Source organism: Tachysurus vachellii, chromosome 11 (assembly GCF_030014155.1).
Source record: "Tachysurus vachellii isolate PV-2020 chromosome 11, HZAU_Pvac_v1, whole genome shotgun sequence".
Lineage (NCBI taxonomy): Eukaryota > Metazoa > Chordata > Actinopteri > Siluriformes > Bagridae > Tachysurus > Tachysurus vachellii.
This window is the reverse complement of record NC_083470.1, coordinates 19,628,499-19,651,366: the sequence shown is the minus strand read 5'-3', so window position 1 is coordinate 19,651,366 and position 22,868 is coordinate 19,628,499. Positions and strand designations below refer to the sequence as shown.

The window sequence follows — 22,868 nt, the reverse complement described above, 5'->3', positions numbered from 1 at the left end:
ACTTTAAAAAGTGCAAGAAATGTATTATTACTTGCCATTGAACGAATAGTCGGAATGTTAACAATTTCAGAACAGCCAACATTGCTAATAAGAAAATCCTAGCAAGCAGAGAGATTATTTATTTATTTATTCATTCATTCATTTATTTATTTATTTATTCCCCACCAATGTATATGCTCTACTTAATAATTCAATTCAATTCTGTTATTATTAGTAGTAGTATTAGTAGTAGAAACAAAACTAGGTTTTATAAAGCACTGATTCTGATTTATTTATTGAAGACTGGATTACAAATCCAAACAACTCAAATTATACTGGCTCAAGTGACTGAGGTTTACAAACTCACAGGTCAAAGGTGACCTAAATGAACTCGGGACTAAGCGAACGTTACCCCGAACCAGAAGCAAATACCTACTGCCTGTGTCCTTTCTCTTCAGTGATATGACTTTTTTTTGCCGTTTGTTACTTGTGTTTGGTCTGAGACCTGCTTTAGCTGTAAACATATCAGGAAAGCATAATCTCCCTTTCTGATATTTTGCAGTTCACCTAGAAACAAAACCGTATTTCCTTTCATTTCTATAAAAACATTGGCTGCTCCTGGTGTCCAGGGTTGCCAGGTCTGACTGACAAAAGCTCATAGATACTATTCTAATACACATTGTACAGTATATTGTATCAGTTAAACATCACATGGAGCATTTTATTAAAGCACCATTAAAAACCCTACTTCTGTGGTCCCAAAATATTGTATATATTTTATTTTATATGTATATTTAGTCATTATGATCTGGTAATCCTAGAAGTCTTCAAGACAATGTAAAGGTGTTGAAAATGCATTGGCTGTATTGGCTGAACTAACCAGAGAATAGAAATATCCACTGAAAAAAGGTTCAATAGGAATTTGGACAACACTACAAACCTTACACATAAAATAATGAACTATGGGAGAGAACAGAGAACAAAATCTGACATGGTTTATGCCTTTGTGTGTGCGTGTGTGTATTCCAAATCTCCTTCAGGGAGCTTTTCCACTCCAGCTGAGCTCCCACAGTTCAAGTGGAAAATGTGGAACGCAAAGGCTCAGAGCAGAGCAGCTCAGCAGTGTGAGACGAAAATCAACTGTGTGTCACTGCAAAGACTATGAACAAATTCAGAGAATGGGCTAATTTGCTAATTGGCCCTAATGATGCAGATAAGTCACAGAAAGCACAGCACGTAAAAGCCAGATTACCCGGTCAAGTCTTTTCCTTTTCTTCCTTTTACTTGTAGTGGTAAAAAAAAAGTTGAGATAGACAGAAATACAGGCAGGCAGACAGATATGTGGAAGTTTAGACAGATTGATGGCTAGAGAGCTAGTCAGGTCGTTACTTTATAGAGCTTTTTAAGTTAATTGCCTTCAAACTGTACTGCTTTCTACACTTGCCTATCCGTTCCAAAGGGCACCATGTCTGCATTGTGCATGCGTACCTGCAGGTTGACATCAGCAGAGTGCTCGGTCAGTACCTTCACCACGTCAGTGAAGCCCTTGTTGACAGCGATGTGGAGCGCTGTACACATGGAGTTGTTCAGCAGGTTGACGCCAGCCCCTTTGCTCAGAAGGAGGCGTGCGATTTCAGCTTGGTTCCTGCACGCACGCACGCACACACACAAGCCATACATGCAGAAACATGCAGCATTGATGCCAAGCTGAGCTAATAGACATCTGAACTAATTTTACCATAAAAATAAAACCAAAATTCTTAGCCAAACTATGATGAAATCAATGGAAATGATTGCATATATGGAAAGGTAGTTTTGGTCAAATGGGTCAAAAGACCCATGAATGAATTTTACTATGATTAGTATCTCTCTATAAGTTTTATGTTTATCTAATGAATCTGAACAAATAAACTAAGGTGCCAACAAATATAGTAGGGATTCAGCACTGTGTGCTTGGACTTCTAGAGAAAACGAACAAATTCCAGGTGCCAGCAGCACCTCGGGTGATCGGGCCCCAAAAAATATTAGTGACAATAAGACTTTCAATAAATCCCAGTTAACACTACAAGTCCTTTATGGATTGTTATTCACCCGAAGGCTGTGTAGTGCAGCGCGGCATCTCCGTCTTCATCCTTGGCCTCGATGCTGCTGTTGGCCTGCAACAAGACCTTCACTACTTCTATATGACCCTGGTGAGCAGCAACTTGGAGGGCCGTCTTCCCTTGGTTCTTTATATCCACCTATAAAAAAAAAATAAAATCATTCAGTATATAAAGAGCATCAGTATTGTTTACTGAGGGTCAGGAACTGATTAAGATTCATCATCAAGCCTTTCACAAACTGCTGCAACAAAGATGGAAGCACAGGATTGTATTAAATGTCTTTGTATTATGTAGAATTACAATTTCCCTTCTCACTTAAAAAAGGCTTGAATCTGTTCTAGCATGATTCTTCTTTGCACAAAGCAAGGTTCATGAAGACAAAGCTGGTGTAGAAGAACTTGAATGTCCTGCACAGAGCCCTGACCTTAACATTATTGAACACCTTTGGATTGAACTAGAATGCTGACTGCACTCAGGCCTCCTCGTCTGACGTTGGTGCCTGGCTGAATGAGCACAAATCCCCACTACAGTCCAAATTCCAGTTAAAAACCTTCCCAGAAGAGTGGAGGTTATTAAACCCATAAGCACACATGGATGTGATGGTCAAGTGTCCACAAAATATACCGAGTTATGCAACCTTTTTGCTCATAGAGCTCACACACCTGGAACAGGTTCTTCTTGTATTGTTTTGCTGAAACTCTTAGTAGTGAAAACACATACAATAAATCTCTATGAAACCTGTACTCATATCCAATGAATGTGAATTGAAGAGGGCTTTGTCTGAACGCGTGTTGCAAAAACGTCACATGACACGTTTTGGCCCAAATCTACAAAAATTCTGCGGTGATTTAAAAAGTTTGTATAACACAGATTTTGCTTGATTTTGCAATTACTTATGCAACTGCAAAATTGCGATATCCTGGAGGGGCTGGTAAAAAGAGCGGGCTGTTAAAACAAAATCCTTTAACAGTGTCACAGCACCATGACACTTACCTTCTCCGGATGTTTCTGCACTAGTTCGCGGACTTTAGCAGCGCTGCCGTGAGCGGCTTCGATGACCAGGCGCCCGGGGTTATCCTGCTCCGTGGACTGAGACAACAACTTCTCCAGGATTGAAATGACTGTAGCTGAAACAGAAATAGATAGAAAGAGAGACAAAAAAAAACTATTTACTCTAAAACCTTTACAGACATGAATGAAGGCAATACAGTGTCATTCTCTCAACCCCAAAGCTGAACAGACAGTCAAATGAGTCAAAATGTCACAATGCACTCGTGGCTTTTTATTTTGCTCAAATGTTCTTGCCACCCTGTCATGTGGGAGAGAAGAGGTGAGTTTGCTTGACATGAAAAGCACAATGAGGAATGAGGAAACATTTGGTTAAGAACAAATGGAAATCCATCCACTCCTCCATCCATTTATTTATCCATCTCTGGAGGGTGTGAGCGAAAAACAAGAAATAAAAATAATAAATGTTGTACAGATTCAGAGACAAGGCAGAGCAAAGCATAAATGTTAGCTGCGCTTTAAGCAAGAGAGGACAACAGAAATTGTGAAAACCAAAAAATAAGAGAGCGAGGAAGAAAGAGAGATGAGAGAGACTGAGAGTCAATGAGGCATTCAAACAGGCGATGTGATGGACGGAGATGCGGCTGTTTCCTGCTTACTTCTTGATTCACTCGGATTCTCAGCCGTCATCAGATTGGCGTCCACCTCGCCGGGCTGAGCCGAGAGACACGCAGGGTTAAAAGTCCACGTTTGTCCTCCAAATGCGACACGCAGGTCACCATCCGCATACACTTTCAAAACCTTGCCAACCTGACCCAGGGCCTGATAAGTGCACGCACACACGCACACGCACACACACAGACAGCATAAATATCTTTATGAATACAAAATCTGGCTTTATTTTTAATACCGCTTGAAATCCTTCGTCTAACATTTTCAAGAGTCACCAAATGACTTCGGTAAACGGAAAACAAATCACACACAACTAATCTCACTTGTCTTTCATAACGGTCAAATGTTAAACATGTCTGTGAATTTGAATAGAACTTTATTGTCATCTTGAGAGAAAAGTGGGGACAGGGAGAGAGAGGGAGCAAGCAAGAGAGAGAGAGAGAGAGAGAGAGAGAGAGAGAGAGAGAGAGAGAGAGAGAGAGAGAGAGATTGAGTGAGTGAAAGTGTGAGTGAGTGAGAGAAAAAGAGAGAGAGGTGGCTGATAAATTCCCCTGAATCATGCAATCCTGTCCTTTCTGGATCTTCTAGAGAATAAAAACCGTTAACCATTAACATCTTCTTCTAAACTAAATGACTTCTCTAATAAAATTAAGGTACTACTGTTTACTCCCGTGCCTTATAACCTTATAATGAGCAATTAAGTCCTGATCATAAGCACGGTCATTAAATATAATATACAAAATGACATTTTATACTTTTCATAATAAATGTCATGGTGAGCTAAAGAAACCCCAGTGATTCAAATGAAACGGAAATCGTAGCACATGACGTATTTCTTAATAAGCTGCACATTTCATTTGCTGGATGACAGCTCGGAGTTCGGGGAGGCAGAAGCGAAACAGGACAAATAATTCTTGGTTGTTTTCCACTGTGAAAATGTGGACAAAACACACACACACACACACACACACACAATCCCTGTACTTTAATACAGAGAAATGACAGTTGTACATCTATTTTTTATATATATAATATATATTAATGATACAGATTAATTATGTAGATAATGACAAGAAACATGAGCTAAAAGCTAAATGTCACCTTGTCTTTATGTATAGAAGAAATAATATGAAATATTTAATAATTAGCCTTGGCCAAAAAGTTCCATGTGCAAATTCGGTGACATTTCAAGCTGAGACCTACAGTACTTACTTCCCTGTTTTATTACTGTGAAAGATTTGTAAAAGTTCAATGCTTTAATGTAATAATACCTTTTTTTTCCACCAGTCCATATCAAACTGAAGAGGTAGCTTTGCCAGTAAAGCTTTTATATTTATATATTTATCTCTCTGTGTATACACATAACTTAGATTTGATTTCTATTTGAATTACACCCTCCACACACACACAAACACACACCCGGACTGTCTACGTCCCTGTTTTGTTTCAGTGTAAATGGAGCAATTGGCAAAAGAAATTCTTTGCAAATGAAATCTTTACTTGGCCAGTAAATCAGAATCTGATCAAATTTGCAGGAAAGAGCGGTGTTATACAGCGCTGTGCGATACGAAACCATCTGCTATCCATTTTTGAAATGAACCGGTTTAGTTAGACATACTGTACTTTTCTGTGGTGGTTAAAATTATACCAAGTGTGTTTTTGTGTAAATTTACACGCCATGTGTGTTAGGATTGAGGAACATACAGTTGCCATGCTGTCGGTCCATTCTCCGTGGCCGGCTTGTAGCCTCTTCACAGTCTCGATGTCATCTAGTACCCTCACCAACTCACCTACTGCAAACGTATTCACCTAAAATAATACAGACAGAGATACAAAAGTGCTTGATCAGATCAGACATCCCAGCAAGAGCTAAACCTCTATTATGGAACAAGCGACGTCTTTAAACACAGACTAGGGATTTGGCTAATCACCGGTGTGCAGTGTACAGTCACGTGCATGGACGTGTATGCTCTGATTATCAAGCGCTTTACCTTTCTTCAGACTTTAGGTCAAGAACATGAGCGCTTGTGTTACTTCAGTCTTTCTGTAAACAGTATTTTCTGAGATTAAAGGTACTGTAACACGAGGAATGCACAGGGAGCTGCTCGATCCACTACTCATGCAGGATATTATATCGTAAATCAGACTGAAATCAAATGAAGGTGAGAGGTCCAAGATGAAATAGGAGATATATTTAATAGCCTTGCCCAATTGGGAGAAACAGAGCAGCTGTAAAACATATACGTTGTAACCCAACCTCTCCCACTGCACATTAAATGAATGCCTTATATTTTTAGATTGTTCCCAGGCATCCATATGTACAATGCCGTGTTAAAAAAATGACTATATATATTTAAGAAATGCTGTTATGTTTCAAGGAAGTAAACATGAAGAGACTGGAAGTTACTGTATATTTACTAGAAATTCTGTTTGAATCCCACTTTACTGGTGCAACTCCTACTTTATTTGCAGCATGTAAATTTGTGACGTTCCTATGTTTTTTTTTGTCCAATTTAAAATTTGCATTACAAAGTTTTGCTTCATTTAGGGTCCTAAAAACTTCTTTGTTTGGTTCCTCTTTATCCCATTTTTATTAGTTCTACAACAGTGTGTTTCTGACTTTTTTCCACTACAAGTGCACATATAGAATTTGCTTTTCTTAAGGGTTCTTTGAATAGAAAGGAGCTCCTATCATCCATGAAATGACACCGCTTCAACATACTGAGTTCAGGTTCAGTGAAAGTTTATATTAAATCTACAGAATACAAATTCATATCATAAATGCCCATGGTTTTGGAATGGAAAGTCGAACAAGCTGATACAGAAGTGAGGGTCAGCTATCTACATAATGTTTTTAGCATAAAGGTATAGACTTGTAGAATAAAATATCTATCTAGAACCTACAGTGGTCCATACAGTGTCTTCTGGAGATACTGAATGATCCGAACACAACAGACCATTATTATCTAAATATCATCTGATGAACCGTTTGTCACCCGAGAGTGGAATATCGTGTGGCATTGTTTCGCTGAACGTAACCAAAGATAAATATTTAAAATCTCGATTTTCTCGCTTGTACATCTCGATTGTACATGCTATGTGGTGGAGCTGAGTCATAAAAGGTTCCATCTGGCTCGCTGGTTGGTCCTGACACTCTTAAAAATAAATACATTTTCCAGGAAGAACCATCGCAGTGAACTATTTTAGGTTCCCCAAAGAACCATTCAGTAAATGGTTCTTAAACCAAGAACTAAGAATTGCTTTATTTTTAGGGCCATAAAGTACAGTTTTATAGCCTAAAGAACCATTATCCACTACAGTGCAGCTTTTATGGAATGGAAACATTCCATGGATGTTAAAGGTTCTTCAAAGAACCACACACCATGACGAAGAACCAATTAATTTTGAACAATGTATGGAGGGACCCCTAATGATAACAAAGGATGTTTAAGGGTACGTGTTTTGTTTATTTTTTTTTTATTTATTTATTATTTTTTGGTAAATTCAGTGGTTCCTGTACAGTCTGGATTTCTCTGTAGAACACTATGGCAGATGGAAACACGCTGTTCTACACGGAAACTTTACAGTTTTACTCTTTCAGAGAGGGTTTCAGGAACAACAACTTTATGAAGCTCAAATTTAAACTACAATATAAAAGAACCCTTTTCTCTTGAGAGTGTACTAATCTCTCTCTGCTTACTTTAGTCAGAGCTCCTGGGTGGAAAGTCCAGCGTATGTTGTTGCTGTACTGAACTCGCACGTCCCCTCGGTCCGTTATCCTGTGCACGGTCCCGATTCTGGAGATGTACTGTTTGGGTGAAGCACAGACCTAATACATTTACACTTGCTCTGAAATTCTGTCAAACAGGAAGTTAGCAATATTAAGCTTTTTAGGTAAAGGTGAAGCCATTATCACATTATGTTCGCTCACCTCTGCCATTTTAGGATTCCAGCCTCCGTGTCCTTCCTGCATCTGCCTGAGGATGTCCACGTCCAGCAGGCATTTGACCTTATCCCCCTGCTGGAACGTGTGCCCATCAGCACTCTCCTGCCTCTGCAGCTCTGCATGTTCACCTGCAAACACACGCATGAAGGGAATCTTATACTTCATGCTGGAAAATCAGTGTTTAAACTACCTAATTTTATTATTCGGATATCTGTTAAAGAACGGATATTTGCTTAACCGCTAAGAAGAGGTAGGAAAATTTAATATGGCGTAATCAAGAGTCATTAAATGTTCCTCCTGTCAGCAGCGGGCCATGTGTTCATGTGTTTGACAGACAGAATAAACAGGAGAAGAAATGTCTTACTGAATGTCAGCTCAATATATCAGCTATAATATGTTGGATTTGATCCTCTAGAGCTACATTCATACTTTGGTGTCCTGACTCCAGAAGTGATGATTTTACATGGCATGTTGCACATATTTAGAGATGGGACATGTATTAGTCACGTGTGGATTTTTCTGGGCTCAGTGTTCAGCTTAGATAAATCACTAGCATGCTGTTCATGCCTCCGCGGTTGCCTGTTATTTCTTAAGTACTTAAGTAGAGGTGTCCGAGACGGGTATTTTTTAACAGCGTCTAGACCACTGCGCTTGCCTTTAATCCCAAAATAAAATTTGGACAAAAGGCTGAGGTCACGTTTGGTTTCTTTGCAGTCAAATGTAATATGATAGCATCGAGAGGCATTTAAAAATTAAAAATAAAAAAAAAGGTCTAATGATATATGATGATGTGAATGAAAAGTTGGAAAGCATTGAATTAAACATTGAATATTTACTTTAAATTACTGCATGAATAGTCCTTGCTGTAATTATGAAATAAATCACTGCAAAGTTTAACAACATGGTTTCCATCCTCATTTCTTAGCAGTTTAAATAGCAGCAATTGATCCAGTACATGGTTTTACGTTGCATTTTAGATTTTCTATTGTACTTAATTTAATGATGCAGGGGGGCACGGTGGCTTAGTGGTTAGCATGTTCGCCTCACACCTCCAGGGTCGGGGTTCGATTCCCGCCTCCACCTTGTGTGTGTGGAGTTTGCATGTTCTCCCCGTGCCTTGGGGGTTTCCTCCGGGTACTCTGGTTTCCTCCCCCGCTCCAAAGACATGCATGTAGGTTGATTGGCATCTCTGGAAAATTGTCCGTAGTGTGTGATTGCGTGAGTGAATGAGTGTGTGTGTGCCCTGCGATGGGTTGGCACTCCGTCCAGGGTGTATCCTGCCTTGATGCCCAATGACGCCTGAGATAGGCACAGGCTCCCCGTGACCCGAGGTAGTTCGGATAAGCGGTAGAAGATGAATGAATGAATGAATGAATTTAATGATGCCACAAGATGTGAAATCAAGGTCACACATTAAACTGTCTATTTAGAAAAATCTAGATTTTGACTGATTTGATGTAATCAAAAACTAATCAGCTAGGTTTCATAATTGGATTTGTTTTATTAATTAACCTTTCTGATGTGTTGTACATCATCGACCTATACGACAAATAAATATGTATAAATATTTGTCACTTTTTAGTGTGTAGACAGGATTAGTGTTTGGTTGTGTCATTATATCACATATAAACATAGAGTAAATAGTTAAGGAACAGAGACTAATAAATAAATTATGAAAAAACACCACAGCAAAAATTTCTCCCCGTTCACACCTAGTTTGGGAAGGTGCTCCTTGTAGTAGAAGCCTCCTTGGCCGTCAGAGACGTATTTGAGGTCCACCTTGCCCTTGTGCCCCATCCTGTAGACGTTGGTGGTGCCGTTGGACCAGGTGACACTGGCTACGCTGCGGCCCGACTCTTGGTCCCAACCTCGGATATCGACAACCTTCCCGATCTTCCCCTCTCCTCCTGTTTGAGGAAGCGACAACAGAGAAGCAGACGCACAAGCGTGCAGTGATCTCAACTTCACGAGTCGGAGGAATCTAATTATGGGTTAACAAAATTTTGGGTTATGGGAGAAATTTCTGTCTAAAATCAATAATTATACTAGCCGCAGAGAAATTGTACTCTATCCAAACACCAGTACTACCACAAGTAACAACCACAACTATATGCAAACACACACACAGCTTAAATACAATTTCGGATAATAATATAAAGAAATATCTACAAAGCCACCACCTGAAAGAATTTTTAGGGTAACCAGGTTACACATGTAGCATCAGGAATTAGAAAGAAACAGTCAAACAGCATAGGGCATTGAAAATGAAGGAGATCGCAGGGGAAAAAATGGCAAGCTGTTTTATTATTTTTTTAATTCATTTTTTTTTTTTTCTTATTCACACCCTGTGGGGTAGAGCAATTATCACCAGCAACCCACAAGAAGATATTTTACAAGCACAGCATGGACATTTTGACTCATTTAGCATCAAAGACATTATGCAGTAAAAGAAGATGAAAAAAAGAGGGGGGGGGGGTTGTCCCAAATTATTGAGCATTCCACTTCCATAAGTTGAAAAGTCGCTTCCCCCTGCAAGGCTGAAGACTTGGCTAGAATAACAGAAATAAAAGTTCTACCATCCAGCAGTTCTACCCTTCACAACGTGGAGGAATATCAAATAATACAATACAGAGTGTTCTTTCCTCGCAGTGCATAAACAATAAGCAGGGAGCTGCGACAGAGCTGCTTCCCAGTTAAGACAGTAATGCCAAGTGGTGATAAAACAGTAATTACTCATAACCTGCATTCCAGCGTGGTTTACTGAGGGCTAAATTTAGACGTTTAGCCTTCGCTGTGGCACCGAAAGGCAAACACTCGTTTGAGGTAAATGGCCAGATATCTACCAACATGAGAACGTGCCTTTTTTTGGAAGACATCTGTCGAGCATACGCTACCACTGACTTCAAAGGCTAACTTGGACTCCTAAACCAACCGCAAGGAAACCGGGTTCAAACTTTAAGCATGTTTAGAATTAACTAATGAGGCAGTGCCATGTGCATGTGCATGTCTTTACTCACCGTCTTGGTTGCCCCAATCCCAGTCGGGTCCACGCACGACTTTAACGCCCTGGAAGATTCCTTTAAGGATTATCCGGGATAGGTTTTGCCTCGGTGCCAAGCTCACTCTGAGTCAGGAAAAGAAAAAAAAAGATGTTATAAAATTAGATTGACCCAAGACAATAGCTGATGTCTGTGGAACAGGGCAAAAATAGCCATGTCCTCTTAGTGTGTTCCACTGCCCTGTGGTGCAGCAGGAGCAGCAGTTTGAAAACATAAGGTTGGAAGTCATAGAGTGTCTTGGAGGAAGCATGTGCTAGGATTCATCTTTTGTGTAATGTTTGTTGACATACTGTACTGTAACTGGGAAATCTAGGTGGTGGGTGTGACTTGTCAAGTGACAAAAATTTGTAAAAAATGCAGAAAATTGGGGGAAAAAAAATTATAAAGCACATCCTGTCTATAAAATACAAGCTATAAAATAGCCAGTGTATCGACACAGCAATGAGAATTACATGCAATTCTGATTTCTGAGCTGGTTAGTGAGTAAGAACTGACAAATAACGAAAATGAAAAAAAGGCCCTGAGTGTCATTTCCACTTCACTGAATTTTACTCATGTTCGGTCTGACTGCTTCATATCAAGCATGATTTTCAGTCGCAGCCCATATCGCTTGAAAAAGTGGTCAAAAGTGTGTGTGTTATGACTAATCTAGACATGGTGTCACTTCTGTTTTTACAGTTCTGTTCTAAAATAACACTCAGCTGACTCCGTCATTACACAGTATGCTGGAACGTAACCTTTCCAACAAGCAAGCTGCAGTCATTTCAAATAACTGGTACATCAGAGATACTGTAAATTGTTCTACATGATATGCGATGAACAAACAATTATAAATAAATGGATAAAGGAATGAATGTGATGTGATGGACGTAGAGATAAAATTAAAATTATCTTCTCATTAAATTCCTTTTTAAACGGAATATGAACCACCGCGATAAGGAAATGAATAATAAACCAGGAAATCTGCTTGTCTCCAGTAAAACAGTGACTGACCCGAGTGGCTCCGTCTACTGAGCGAGAGCTGTGTACACACTCGAGTACAGAACCCACTGTACATGCTGTGAGGGTGGAAAGAAATTCCTGGGAAGTTGTATAAAGCATTACATAAGAGGCTGCCTTGCCGATTTTAATACGCATGCAGCTGGTATCGAAAAAGCTCATTTTTTGATCTCTGTGACTTTAACTCTACGTTAGGGTCCTTGAGCAAGACCCTTAACCTCACCTGCTCCGGGGCACCGTAATATGGCTGACCCTGTGCTCTGACCCTAGGCTTATAATAACCTGGGATACGCGAAAACTTAAAGCATTTCACTGCATGTCATGTTTGTATGTGACAAATAAAATTAGATTTTGATTTGAATGATAAAACTACACGGTAGTGACGTTTCGTTCTTTCTGGCGTTGATGTGGCATGGAATATCTTGACTCACACATGTGCATGCACAGTGAGAACCTGACACAGATGGTAGAAATTTATTTCAGTGTATACATCAACGTAAGCAAATGTGCTTGAAATGAAACAGATCAAGAAACTAAGCAGCCATGATGAAAGAGAAAAATAAACAGAGAAGAATAAAAGAAAGGTGACAGAGGCATTAAAAAATAAAAAAAAATAAAAAGAGCAGAAAAACCCATTGCCTCAGATCAGCTCACGCCAAAACGGACAGAGCCAACATGTGCTTAGCCGTGATCCCCAGTTAAATACAAGCCTTGTGTTTCTCGCATGTCTCTCATTCCCTGAGTGTATGTACATCTTAGTGATTCGATTTCTGTTCCAAAATCAGGACGGATTAGTCAGATCTTGAACAGCGGACTACCCTCAATTTAAAACATGTGCAGCAAAGGAAAAAAAAAGAAAGAAAAATCGCTATACAGAATGATTCGAAGACTTGCGTTATCGACAAACGATAGCAGATTTGCTAGGCAGCTCTTTCGGGTTTTCAGTTGCAAAAACTTTCAAAATCTTTCCCTATGCTGAATTAGGAATGCAGCCACATACGTACCTGATTGTAAAGATGCGGTCTGATCTCGGTGCAAAAGAACTGCCAATTCCCATACTCTCCTCAGGTCAGTGTGCCTGAGGCATGAATTCTGACATATCCACAGAATGGATGTAGCTGTAATCAGCGTTTACTTCTTTTAGGGTAAATGAAACGATCTCAGCGCCAGTTTCTGACCGTTGGAAATGGTTCTGAATATTCCGTGAGGGAAATGTAAAGGAGACGGCTCGGCTTTGGAGGTTTGAAACTAAATAACAGCAAATCTCTAGTTTAATTAAGTAAGCTAAGGTAGACGTAAGAAGGCAGGGGTCATGTGTTCATGTGTAATCTCCCAGAGGCTGTGTGTTTGGTGTGTGGGGGGTGTGTGTGTCTGTGTGTGCTTGCAAAACGAGAACAAGTTCAAGAGTTGAAACTAATCTGCAGCGCTAGCATAGAAAACAAGAGAGCACAAGGCCTTATTATTAGCACGCACAATTTAATGAGCTCTGACAAATCCGGCAAGTACAGTATGTCCATTAATATGTCTGTCACAGTACATAAGCTTCTTTAAAAGGTTAATCTTCCTACATTTCTAAAAGGGTTCTACTTGGAAACGTTTCTCAAGAACTCGGTTGTAGATGAGACTATTTGAATGTATTGCTGATTTTATACCCGAATGAGCCGATTTCCGTGTCACAGACTCATTCTGGGATGACAAAATGAGTTCCTGCCTTGACATGATATTTTTAAGCATGCTAGATCTTCTTAGAGATTAATCTTGTATTGGGAGCTGGTCTACAACAAGCTCTGTGAATTAGCAAAGAAGAATCTCAAAGCTAATCAAATTCATGAGCTGCATCCTTTTTATTATCCATTTATTTGTGTTGGAGGATGAGGGCAAAACGTACGCCTGATAATCAGTCCCTCCAGGATTATATAATTTTGCGATGCCAGAAACGAACGAAAAAAAAATCACGCAAACTCAATGATATTTGGAGGAGCTTGCACTTTTCCAAAATTACTGCAGATTTTCCACGGACTTGGGCCAAGACGTGTGACTGAGTTGTTGCTATAGAAACGATAATGTATTAGAAAAAGCAGATTGGTATAAATTTGTGCTTAGCCTTGCAATTGGACTGACTGTGAGCTGCTGAATCAATATCTTCAACCAATAACTAATCGGAATTGTTTTGGACAGTGCTGTGCTATAAAACAAGATGATCTCTTACACAGTACATCTTGTTTTGTTAGTGACAATGCGTTTAACATTAGAGAAACACGCTGAATGACAACCACCGACAGGAGGCACAGAGTGTGCTGGACGTGTGATGATGGTCACGTGACTATAATGTCATTTACACGTCACTAACCCCCCAGCTTAACACCGAGCAATCAGAAAGCGTTACTTGTACCTACTAACAGTCGTCAGCGGAAACGGAATAGACGCCTGTTTATTTCTCAGGATAAGGATTAGCAGCTAGCAGGCACGGCAGAAACTAACTAGCGTCAGGCGTGAGCTGATTAACAAGCTGCGAGGGTTGTTTTGTTTCCGTCTCTTGGCGAACATACAGGGCCATATGCTCTTAAGCTGCAACACACACACATATTCACCTCAGGGGACAGATGCCCCCAATGTAATGTGAAAAACATTATCGTACACACAATGGTCATATCTTCTCTGATGCGCACACAGCCCATGCTTCATCTCCCTTTTTCGAGTAGACTCTAACCTGATTAGGTTTCATTACATGATCATTCCGTCAAGAAAAAACCTTATGTAACGTAAACTCATTAAACGAAGAAGCGATGTTCCTTGCGATTAGAGAAAATCGTTTATTTGTTGAACACGCCTACATTTATCATCACTCTCGAATGAAGTCCCACGTGCACAATTATCCGAGAAGCGTTACACATCACACAGCGTGTGAACTTTAAGTTTGCTCCGAAGCACAGTGCTTGCTGTTGTGTTGGTGCTATTAGCCGGGTAATCGAGTTTCCCTCCTGAAAATTCAATTTTAGGTGAAGATGGAATCCTTTAATACTATTCCATGCTTGTTTATTCCCTCCAGAAAGCGCAAAGCTAATCAGATCCAACACTAATCCTGCTTTCAGTTCTTTTTTCTCACAAATCATCCATTAATGTCTCGCTTTATCATTTATTTATGGGCCCGTGCTAAATACAGACAAACAGTGTAAGTTCTCCTGTAGTAGTTGTTTCAGAAGCAGTATAATATAATACCACTGGCTTCTGAATGACTTCAGGAAACCTTAAGAACATCACTAATTTGTGAATATATATATATATATGTACACACCTATTACACACATATTTTTATAGAAATATATGCATGAAATACTGCTGTAATATACGCTAATTTAAATTGGATGATGTCCAAACAATGAGTGCGCCTGGTGTTGCTGAAAACCAAATAAAAGCAGCATCGTTTTTTAAAAAAGTACCCAGTTTCATTGAGTCATCTACCATGCTGGCCTCAGATTCCTGTTTTTGGCTGAAAGGAGTGATGTGAATTTCTGTTGTAGCAAATCCACCTCAAGCTTTGACATGTTTGTTTGCAGATGCTTTTCTGCTCTCCACGGCTGTAAAGAGTGATTATCCAAGTTACCATAGACTTCCTGTCAGCTTGAACCAATCTGGTCAGATGTCTGATCTCTTTCCTCAACAGACCTTCCGACCTCCTGTTCAAGTGGATGTTTTTCACCCTGCATCATATTGTGTCATTTCTAGAGACTGTTGTGTGTGAAAATCCCACACAAATCCTTAAACCAGCCCCTTCTGGTACCAACAAACACACCAGAGTTAAAGTCACAGAGATCAAAAAATGAGCTTTTTCGATACCAGTTGCATGCGTATTAAAATCGGCAAGGCAGCCTCTTATGTAATGCTTTATACAACTTCCCAGGAATTTTTTTCCACCCTCACAGCATGTACAGTGGATTCTGTACTCGAGTGTGTACACAGCTCTCGCTCAGTAGACGGAGCCCCTCGGGTCAGTCACTGTTTTACTGGAGACAAGCAGATTTCCTGGTTTATTATTCATTTCCTTATCGCGGTGGTTCATATTCCGTTTAAAAAGGAATTTAATGAGAAGCGAGTGCTTTTAAGGTCTGTGAGTCCCCAAAACTTCCTCTGAAAGACTGAATAACAAACAGCTTGATGAGGCACTTCTGTAAAAACTGTCGTACATGCCGTCTTTTTTTTTCCGAATGGAAATCCAGGCTTTGCACGTGTACCTATGCAAAATTAAAACGCAGCTGACTCTATTCACTGTGCAGCAAAAGAAGATCTTTACATAACAGCAGAAAGTACTGCAAAATTATATTTACATATCTGAATGTGTTCTGTATCAGATAAAATTGTGATAAAATGAGACTCGTTTTAGTATCAATCCACCCGTCCTTAACTGGAACACATTTGACTATGATTTCTATACTGGGGCTGTGGAGAATCTGCTCACCATGAGCATCACTGTGAAAATCACTGCGCTGTCACAGAGGTGAGGAAAGCAGAAAAGGCCACCAGGACTTCTTTGCCTGTATCACAGAAACCTACAGCCAGCAAAACCGGACCAGAAATCAGGTCCAGGAGAACCATCAAAGATTTTCCCAACCATCTAAAAAGTGCTACCAGATCCAGAGGACCAACACTGAGAGGCTCAGTAAATGAGAACACTGTATATTCCTACCACATACACACACACACACACACATATACACACACAGAGTTTGAACAATAGGAACATTTTTTCCACACAGCATAGTTGTGTATAAATAGTATACCTCCCATTACATTCTATTTATATTCATTCCATTCTCCATAGACTGCCATATTATATTATATGTCCAAGTATAATATGAAATGAATAAATAATGGAATTTGTAAGAAAAAAGTTTTCTCATGGACATATATAATAGAGTGAGCAAGTAGTTTAATATGTCACGATTACAGTTTTGATTGATTTAAAAAACCAAAAATAAAAAGGTTGCACAGCTGATCCGTTTCTATTGATGCCGACGTTTGTGTCAACAATCAGATTTCAATTCAAGCCGTTTTATTTGTTTCGCACTTTGAACCGTGGATATTGTCTCAAAGCAGGTTTGAGTTTTGTGGTATAAAAGACATAACACGTGCTTATTCATCATGTGTTCAAGAAATAGAACCTTGAAAGACGGAGAAGCCGAATTTACAAAGGACGAGAGTCGTAATTCGGACGTTTATGTAACAGAGCTTGCGTTGCTCTTCACGCCTCCACTGTGGTCCTTATTAAGATTATATTTAAACCTGACTGTTCTAGATGTCTGAGTGTTTTTCGACGCTACACATCCAGCTAGCCATTTCACATGCTAATCCTGGAATTTAAATAAACAAACAAACAAAAACTACACAAGTAAATAAAAGGTAAGGAAGAAGGTGTGATCTAAGTACTCCATCACTAAATAAAGAAATAAAACGGCACAATAAAAGGCAGAGGATTGAGACAGAGCTGCAGGAGCCTAGGAGTGTGCGCTGCAAGGACTGTAAGTTAATCTTGTCAGATCATAACCGCCAAATAAGGATCTCCTGTAGAGTTGGCCAGCGAGCTTGGAGCAGATGAGAAAGAAGTGGCCTGTTTACGGTACGAGCCTCATATCAGTGGTGGAGGAAAGCGGAGGCTGCACACCACAACCCCGCATGCCTCTAGCACACAAACACGGACAGGTTTAACTTCAGCTTCGCCTCGGTAATGCACTTGCGTCCAATGAAAGTAGATCAAGTGATCTGTGATAAGCACGCTAAGGAAAGTGCGTGTTCGAGAAAAAACGCTTCACCAAAAAAAAAAAAAAAAAGATAAAGATTAAGATCATGCTGGCAGTGAGATTAAAAATAAATGAATTTACTGATACTAAATAGACGTGATTTCCATTGGACGAGTTACAACCCAATGACGGTTTAAATTGTCATCTGAATCAATGTTGCGGTGGAAAAACCTGACATTATAAAAAAGTTGATTATTATTATTAGAATTATTATTATATAGTTTCACGTAAAAATACGTTTGATACGTTTGATACGGTCAACCATAAGACTCTCTTAGCCACCCTCAGGAGTCCTGGGATTTGCGGATCAGCTTGGGAATGGTTCGCTTCCTACCTGGAAGGACGCTCATATCAGGTAGCATGGAGGGGCGTGACATCTGCTCCACGCAGACTCTCCACTGGCATCCCACAAGGCTCAGTACTTGGTCCTCTTCTTTTCTCCCTGTATACTCACTCTCTTGGTGAAGTTATTTCCTCACATGGGTTCTCTTACCACTGCTATGCTGATGATACACAACTTATCTTCTCTTTCCCACCCGCAGATGCCACAGCTTCTGACCGGATCTCTGCATGTCTGGCAGAAATTTCATCATGGATGACTGCTCATCAGTTAAAGCTTAATCCTAGCAAAACTGAGCTGCTGTTCATCCCAGGTGATTCATCCCCAGGTCATGATCTTGCTATATCCTTGCACAACGATCTGATCTCCCCTTTAGCCACAGCTCGCAACCTTGGGGTAACCATGGACAATCAACTGTCCTTTTCCTCTCATGTTGCTAATGTGACTCGCTCCTGTCGGTTTCTTCTCTACAACATTAGAAGGATTCGGCCATTTCTGTCCACACAGGCTGCTCAGGTACTTGTTCAGTCTCTTGTCATTTCTAGACTGGATTACTGCAACGCACTGCTGGCAGGTCTACCTATGAACGCAAGGTGGTGGAATGAACTCCCCTAGAGGTCCGGACAGCTGAGTCACTGGATATTTTCAAGCGGCGGTTGAAGACCTACTTATTCATGAAACACTTCAACTAGCACTTCTTTCCTTATCTTTCGCATTTAAAAAAAAAAACAAAAACAAAAAAAACACCTTTGACACTTTTTCATTCTAACTTTGAACAAATGTTTTAAACTCATGGTATCTTAAGTATGTAACTTAGTGAGCCAGCATTAATGTATTCAATGTTAGAGATTTAAGCACTTATGTACGTCGCTCTGGATAAGGGCGTCTGCCAAATGCTGTAAATGTAAATGTAAATGTAAAAATCACCACTGTAAAGCACAGATGCCTTTAAACGTAAGGAAAGAGAATATTTTTTCATACTATAAAGAGAAATAACGAGTTTTCAGATAAACAAAGGCAGTCTGTCTCACTGCGTAGTTTGATACAGTAAGGAAGTTTTGTGAGGAATCCTGGAGAACCTGAAATGGGTCTTCTGAAGACTTGGAGTGACACGCTTGCAGGTTTTGCAGGTGAAAACCTGACAGCCTTCAATGAGTTGAAAAGTGGGCTGTTACACAACATGTTACTTTCTTTACTGGCAGCCAGACATTTTCTTTTAACCTCACATTGTTTGTTGGAAGTCTGAAATGTTTTTCGGTCATAAAAGCAGAAAATATAAACATCGATGACAAAATATTTTTTGCAACTAACGTTCTACACAAATGAAATTAAATTTAAAAAATGTTTTCATAACAGAATTCACTAAATCTGTGATTTAAAAAAAAAGGTTTGTTTTCTGTTTTGTTTTTTTTAATTGGACTGTGTACTGTATACACACACACACACACACACACACACACACACACAAAACAGAAAACAATCTTTTTTTTAATCAAAGATTTAGTGAATTCTTTTATGAAAACATTTTTTAAAAGCTAAGGTTGAACAAAGTCTGGAACATAAATTTCTTTTTTAAAGCATTTTTTTATTTCATTTAATTCAGGATTTTATACATAAAATATATATATAGATTCAGCAGACAATACAATAATAGTTTTAAATCTTATGGATTTAATTCTTAGATTTTCCTTTTCCTTATATTTCCCGCTTCAAACGACTGATTGTGTTGTCTAATCACCACAGGTGTACATTATCAGAGTATTCTGACTATTATTAGAGTTCTCAGTGGACTGGATTGAAAACACATCTAATCTAACACCTTACTCTGTTCCAAGCCACTGTTTGTTTAAGTGCTCGATTGGTACTTTCCCTTCTTTAATAACAGACATTCCTTTTTATTATTTAAGCTTACAGTCATCCACATAGTCCCATGACAAATATTTCCTCTCTGGTTTAACGTGTTTTAGATTCCTCCCAGCTTCTGGGAAATAATCTGCCTTGGGTGTTTTTTATACCACAAGCTGGGCATTTCTGGAATTTTCTTTAATCACATAAGTGGTTGTAAAATGATTGTTGCACACCTGTGCGTGTTACAAGATCGCAGAGTAGTCATTAATTCCCAACAAACAAACCCAACAAACAAAAATTTTGACCTATGGCTGATCTAATTTTCTGACTTTGCAAGCAGCAAAAGTCTTATTCCTCTAGGACAGGATGCCTTGTAGTAGCTCTCATGCAAATACGCTGCTTCATAAAATATATGTGGCCCAACCAACCCTATGCGAGTGGCCTACATATGCAAATTTTAAATTGACATTTTTTTCTTTTTGGTCTTGAAGTTGAATTCACATAACAGTTGACGAGGACAAGACGGGGCTTGGTATACTCACGGCTGCGAGTGCGCAGTCTCGTAGCGCTCGAAGGCGTGCGACAGGTCGTGTTTGTTGTTCATGTAGCAATGCGTGCATAGGTCGTAGTCGAAGCACACCTTGCATTTCCAACGCATTCCCATGATGCCGTGCTTCTTGCAGCTGTCGCAGATGATGTTCGAGTGGCGGACACCTGCAGGATGAGACAGACCACACTTGCTGAATTGCACCGCTAGAGCATGATCATGACAAATCATAAACAGTACATGTACACTGGCTGCATGGTTTCTGAATTCATGAATGCAGGGTTTCTCATTTACTGAACTGTCCTGACCTAATTTTGTGAAGACAGCTTAAGTCCTCTGCACTACATTTACACTAGAAGCAAAAAAATCCAGATTCTGGATACAAGATGTTGTAAATTTTTAAGCGCTGACAGCAAATCTACCACGAGCCATGGAACAAGTGTTGCAAGGACTAGAGCTCATGAGAGGACATGTGAAAACTGAGCTCACAGCTCTGCATTCATTTTAAGGCAGTGGATAATGAGCACACAGAGCTGGTGCCCTTAACCATGTACACTGCTTCTCACTCGGTCTCTCTCTCTGGCTCTTTATTTCACATGCTCTTTCGCTCCATTACTCTGAATCATTTAAGGCAGAAGAATGCTGCTTTTAATGGTGTGGGAAAGAGGCATCTTAGCTTAGCAATGAGCATTTACTTGGCTATAAATACAGCCGGGGCATCTGTGTATGGCTAAACTGTTGGAAGAATGTGAGTGTGTGTGTGAGAGAGAGAGAGAGAGAGAGAGAGAGATAAAGGGTAAGTCAGGCAGGCAAACAGGCAGCGTCTTTGCAGGAAGAGGAAACTGTATGAGCAGTATGTGCATACTCTTTCAGGAATTACAGAATTCTATACACGATGACCAGGACTGTGGAATAGTTGTTTGTGTACATTATAACCTGCTCCGGAAGGAATGCTGTTGATAATTTGGCTGCCTAGGACCCTGTTTACACCACATGTATTTCACCGTCTAGTTAGCCAGATAAAACCGAATCGGGGCATCGTTTGGATTCAAACGTTATTGCTGCACCACTCTGTTGCCACCAACCTTGACCTTCAGAGCAAATCTCTTCTGCAGAGTCCAGCATCACTGTTTGTAATATGTTTTGTGTGTGAATGGAATAACTTTACATTTCTATTCCCATGTATGACATTTAAATATTTTCTGTTTAGTGCAGAGTTTAATGATAAGGGCCAGATTGCTGAACTGAGATAGACATTGGGACTATTCAATTAGGACTATCAATCTTTTTGTTTTTTTGGAACACACTCCACAAGTTGGTTATTTTGTAATGCAGCTATTGGAATTTGCCCATTCAGCAACATAGGCATTAGAGAGGTTTGGCACGGATGTCCCCGAATGTGTTCAGCGCGGTTGAGATGCTTTACGACATATCCTTGGTATAATGTTCCTAGCTGTGCAAAATACTCACCGATCTGTGCGTTGTCATAAAGCAGCAAGTCATAGGCACCCTGGTAGCCGGTGCGATAGTTGGTGCGAGTACCGCTGTCCCACTGCACCACCACTGTCTTGTCAGGTGTACTGGTGCTGCCCTGTCGCCCCACTTCCACCACTGTTCCCACGTGACCCTCGCCATCATCCTGGTTGCCCCACTTCCAATCAACGCCACGCACCACACGCATACCCACCTCCATGGCACCGCGGACCGGTGGGCTGGCACTGCCGCTTCCGGCCTCGCTGCTGCGCTTCCGGTGGGGACGCGCAGGCAGCTCGGCGGGGGGATGGGTGGTGGCGCCGCTGCTGGGGCCGCTGTTACGTGAGCGAGCTGGTGGCAGCGGGAGGGTGCCAAGTAAGGGGCTCTCCGGAGACAGGTCAGGGGTGACTGAGGAGAGAAAGTAAGAGACATGACAGTTAGAAGATTTGGAACAACCATGATTATAAGATGTTGTATTAGCAACGACTCCTCAAGATGAGGTTAGTAACAAATGCTTATCAACAACAATAAAACAATTATGCCATTTTCCCCCTCATATACTCAGCACAAATATTGCACAAAACCAGGGTTTTTTTAATTGCAGGAGAGCATCATGTGACAGGAAAGCAGGCCAGCAAAACCTCTGACACGCTTTATATAGCAGACATGGAGCTGTGTATAAAGAGGGCGAGTTGGCTCTATGATGAAATCAGCCCAATCTGTCTTTATTTCTACATCAATAAACACCCTGCTGTAGATGGGACAGAGTTCCCCTTGTGGACATAAATCAGTTTTTGTGGTAAAATTGCACTGTATGACCTAGTAAGCTCTTAGTCCACTAGCAGATTTGTCATGAAGCTTGAGGCCCAGACTGTAAACAGCTAAACAGTTTTGTAATGCCAGTGATTTCAGTCTGCATTTAGTTGCAGTCATTCATTTTACTGTCATTAACACTGACGTTCTCTGAAAATCCTCCACACTGTCACTCAACTGAAAGCCTGACTGACATATTGGGTGGCAGATAACAGTGACGGATATTAGGGCTGTGTTTTTGTAGTGCGTCTGAAAGAAATCACATTGCTAAAGCTTTGATACCCTCT

General features: G+C 40.2%; 1 protein-coding gene across 2 annotated transcripts in view; it reads right to left on the bottom strand.

Annotated features, from left to right (window-relative positions):
* mib2 (MIB E3 ubiquitin protein ligase 2) overlaps positions 1 to 22,868 on the bottom strand; it is a 62,963-nt gene that overhangs the window by 17,095 nt on the left and 23,000 nt on the right. For both annotated transcript variants that reach the window (XM_060882237.1, XM_060882238.1), the window contains exons 2-12: positions 21,766 to 22,176; positions 20,291 to 20,462; positions 10,725 to 10,831; positions 9,420 to 9,614; positions 7,693 to 7,835; positions 7,462 to 7,569; positions 5,466 to 5,570; positions 3,749 to 3,911; positions 3,075 to 3,208; positions 2,071 to 2,219; positions 1,468 to 1,624 (exon numbers count right to left, since the gene is read on the bottom strand). In XM_060882237.1, the coding sequence (XP_060738220.1) occupies positions 1,468 to 1,624; positions 2,071 to 2,219; positions 3,075 to 3,208; positions 3,749 to 3,911; positions 5,466 to 5,570; positions 7,462 to 7,569; positions 7,693 to 7,835; positions 9,420 to 9,614; positions 10,725 to 10,831; positions 20,291 to 20,462; positions 21,766 to 22,176 (1,844 nt within the window). The remainder of the gene's footprint in view (positions 1 to 1,467; positions 1,625 to 2,070; positions 2,220 to 3,074; positions 3,209 to 3,748; positions 3,912 to 5,465; positions 5,571 to 7,461; positions 7,570 to 7,692; positions 7,836 to 9,419; positions 9,615 to 10,724; positions 10,832 to 20,290; positions 20,463 to 21,765; positions 22,177 to 22,868) is intronic.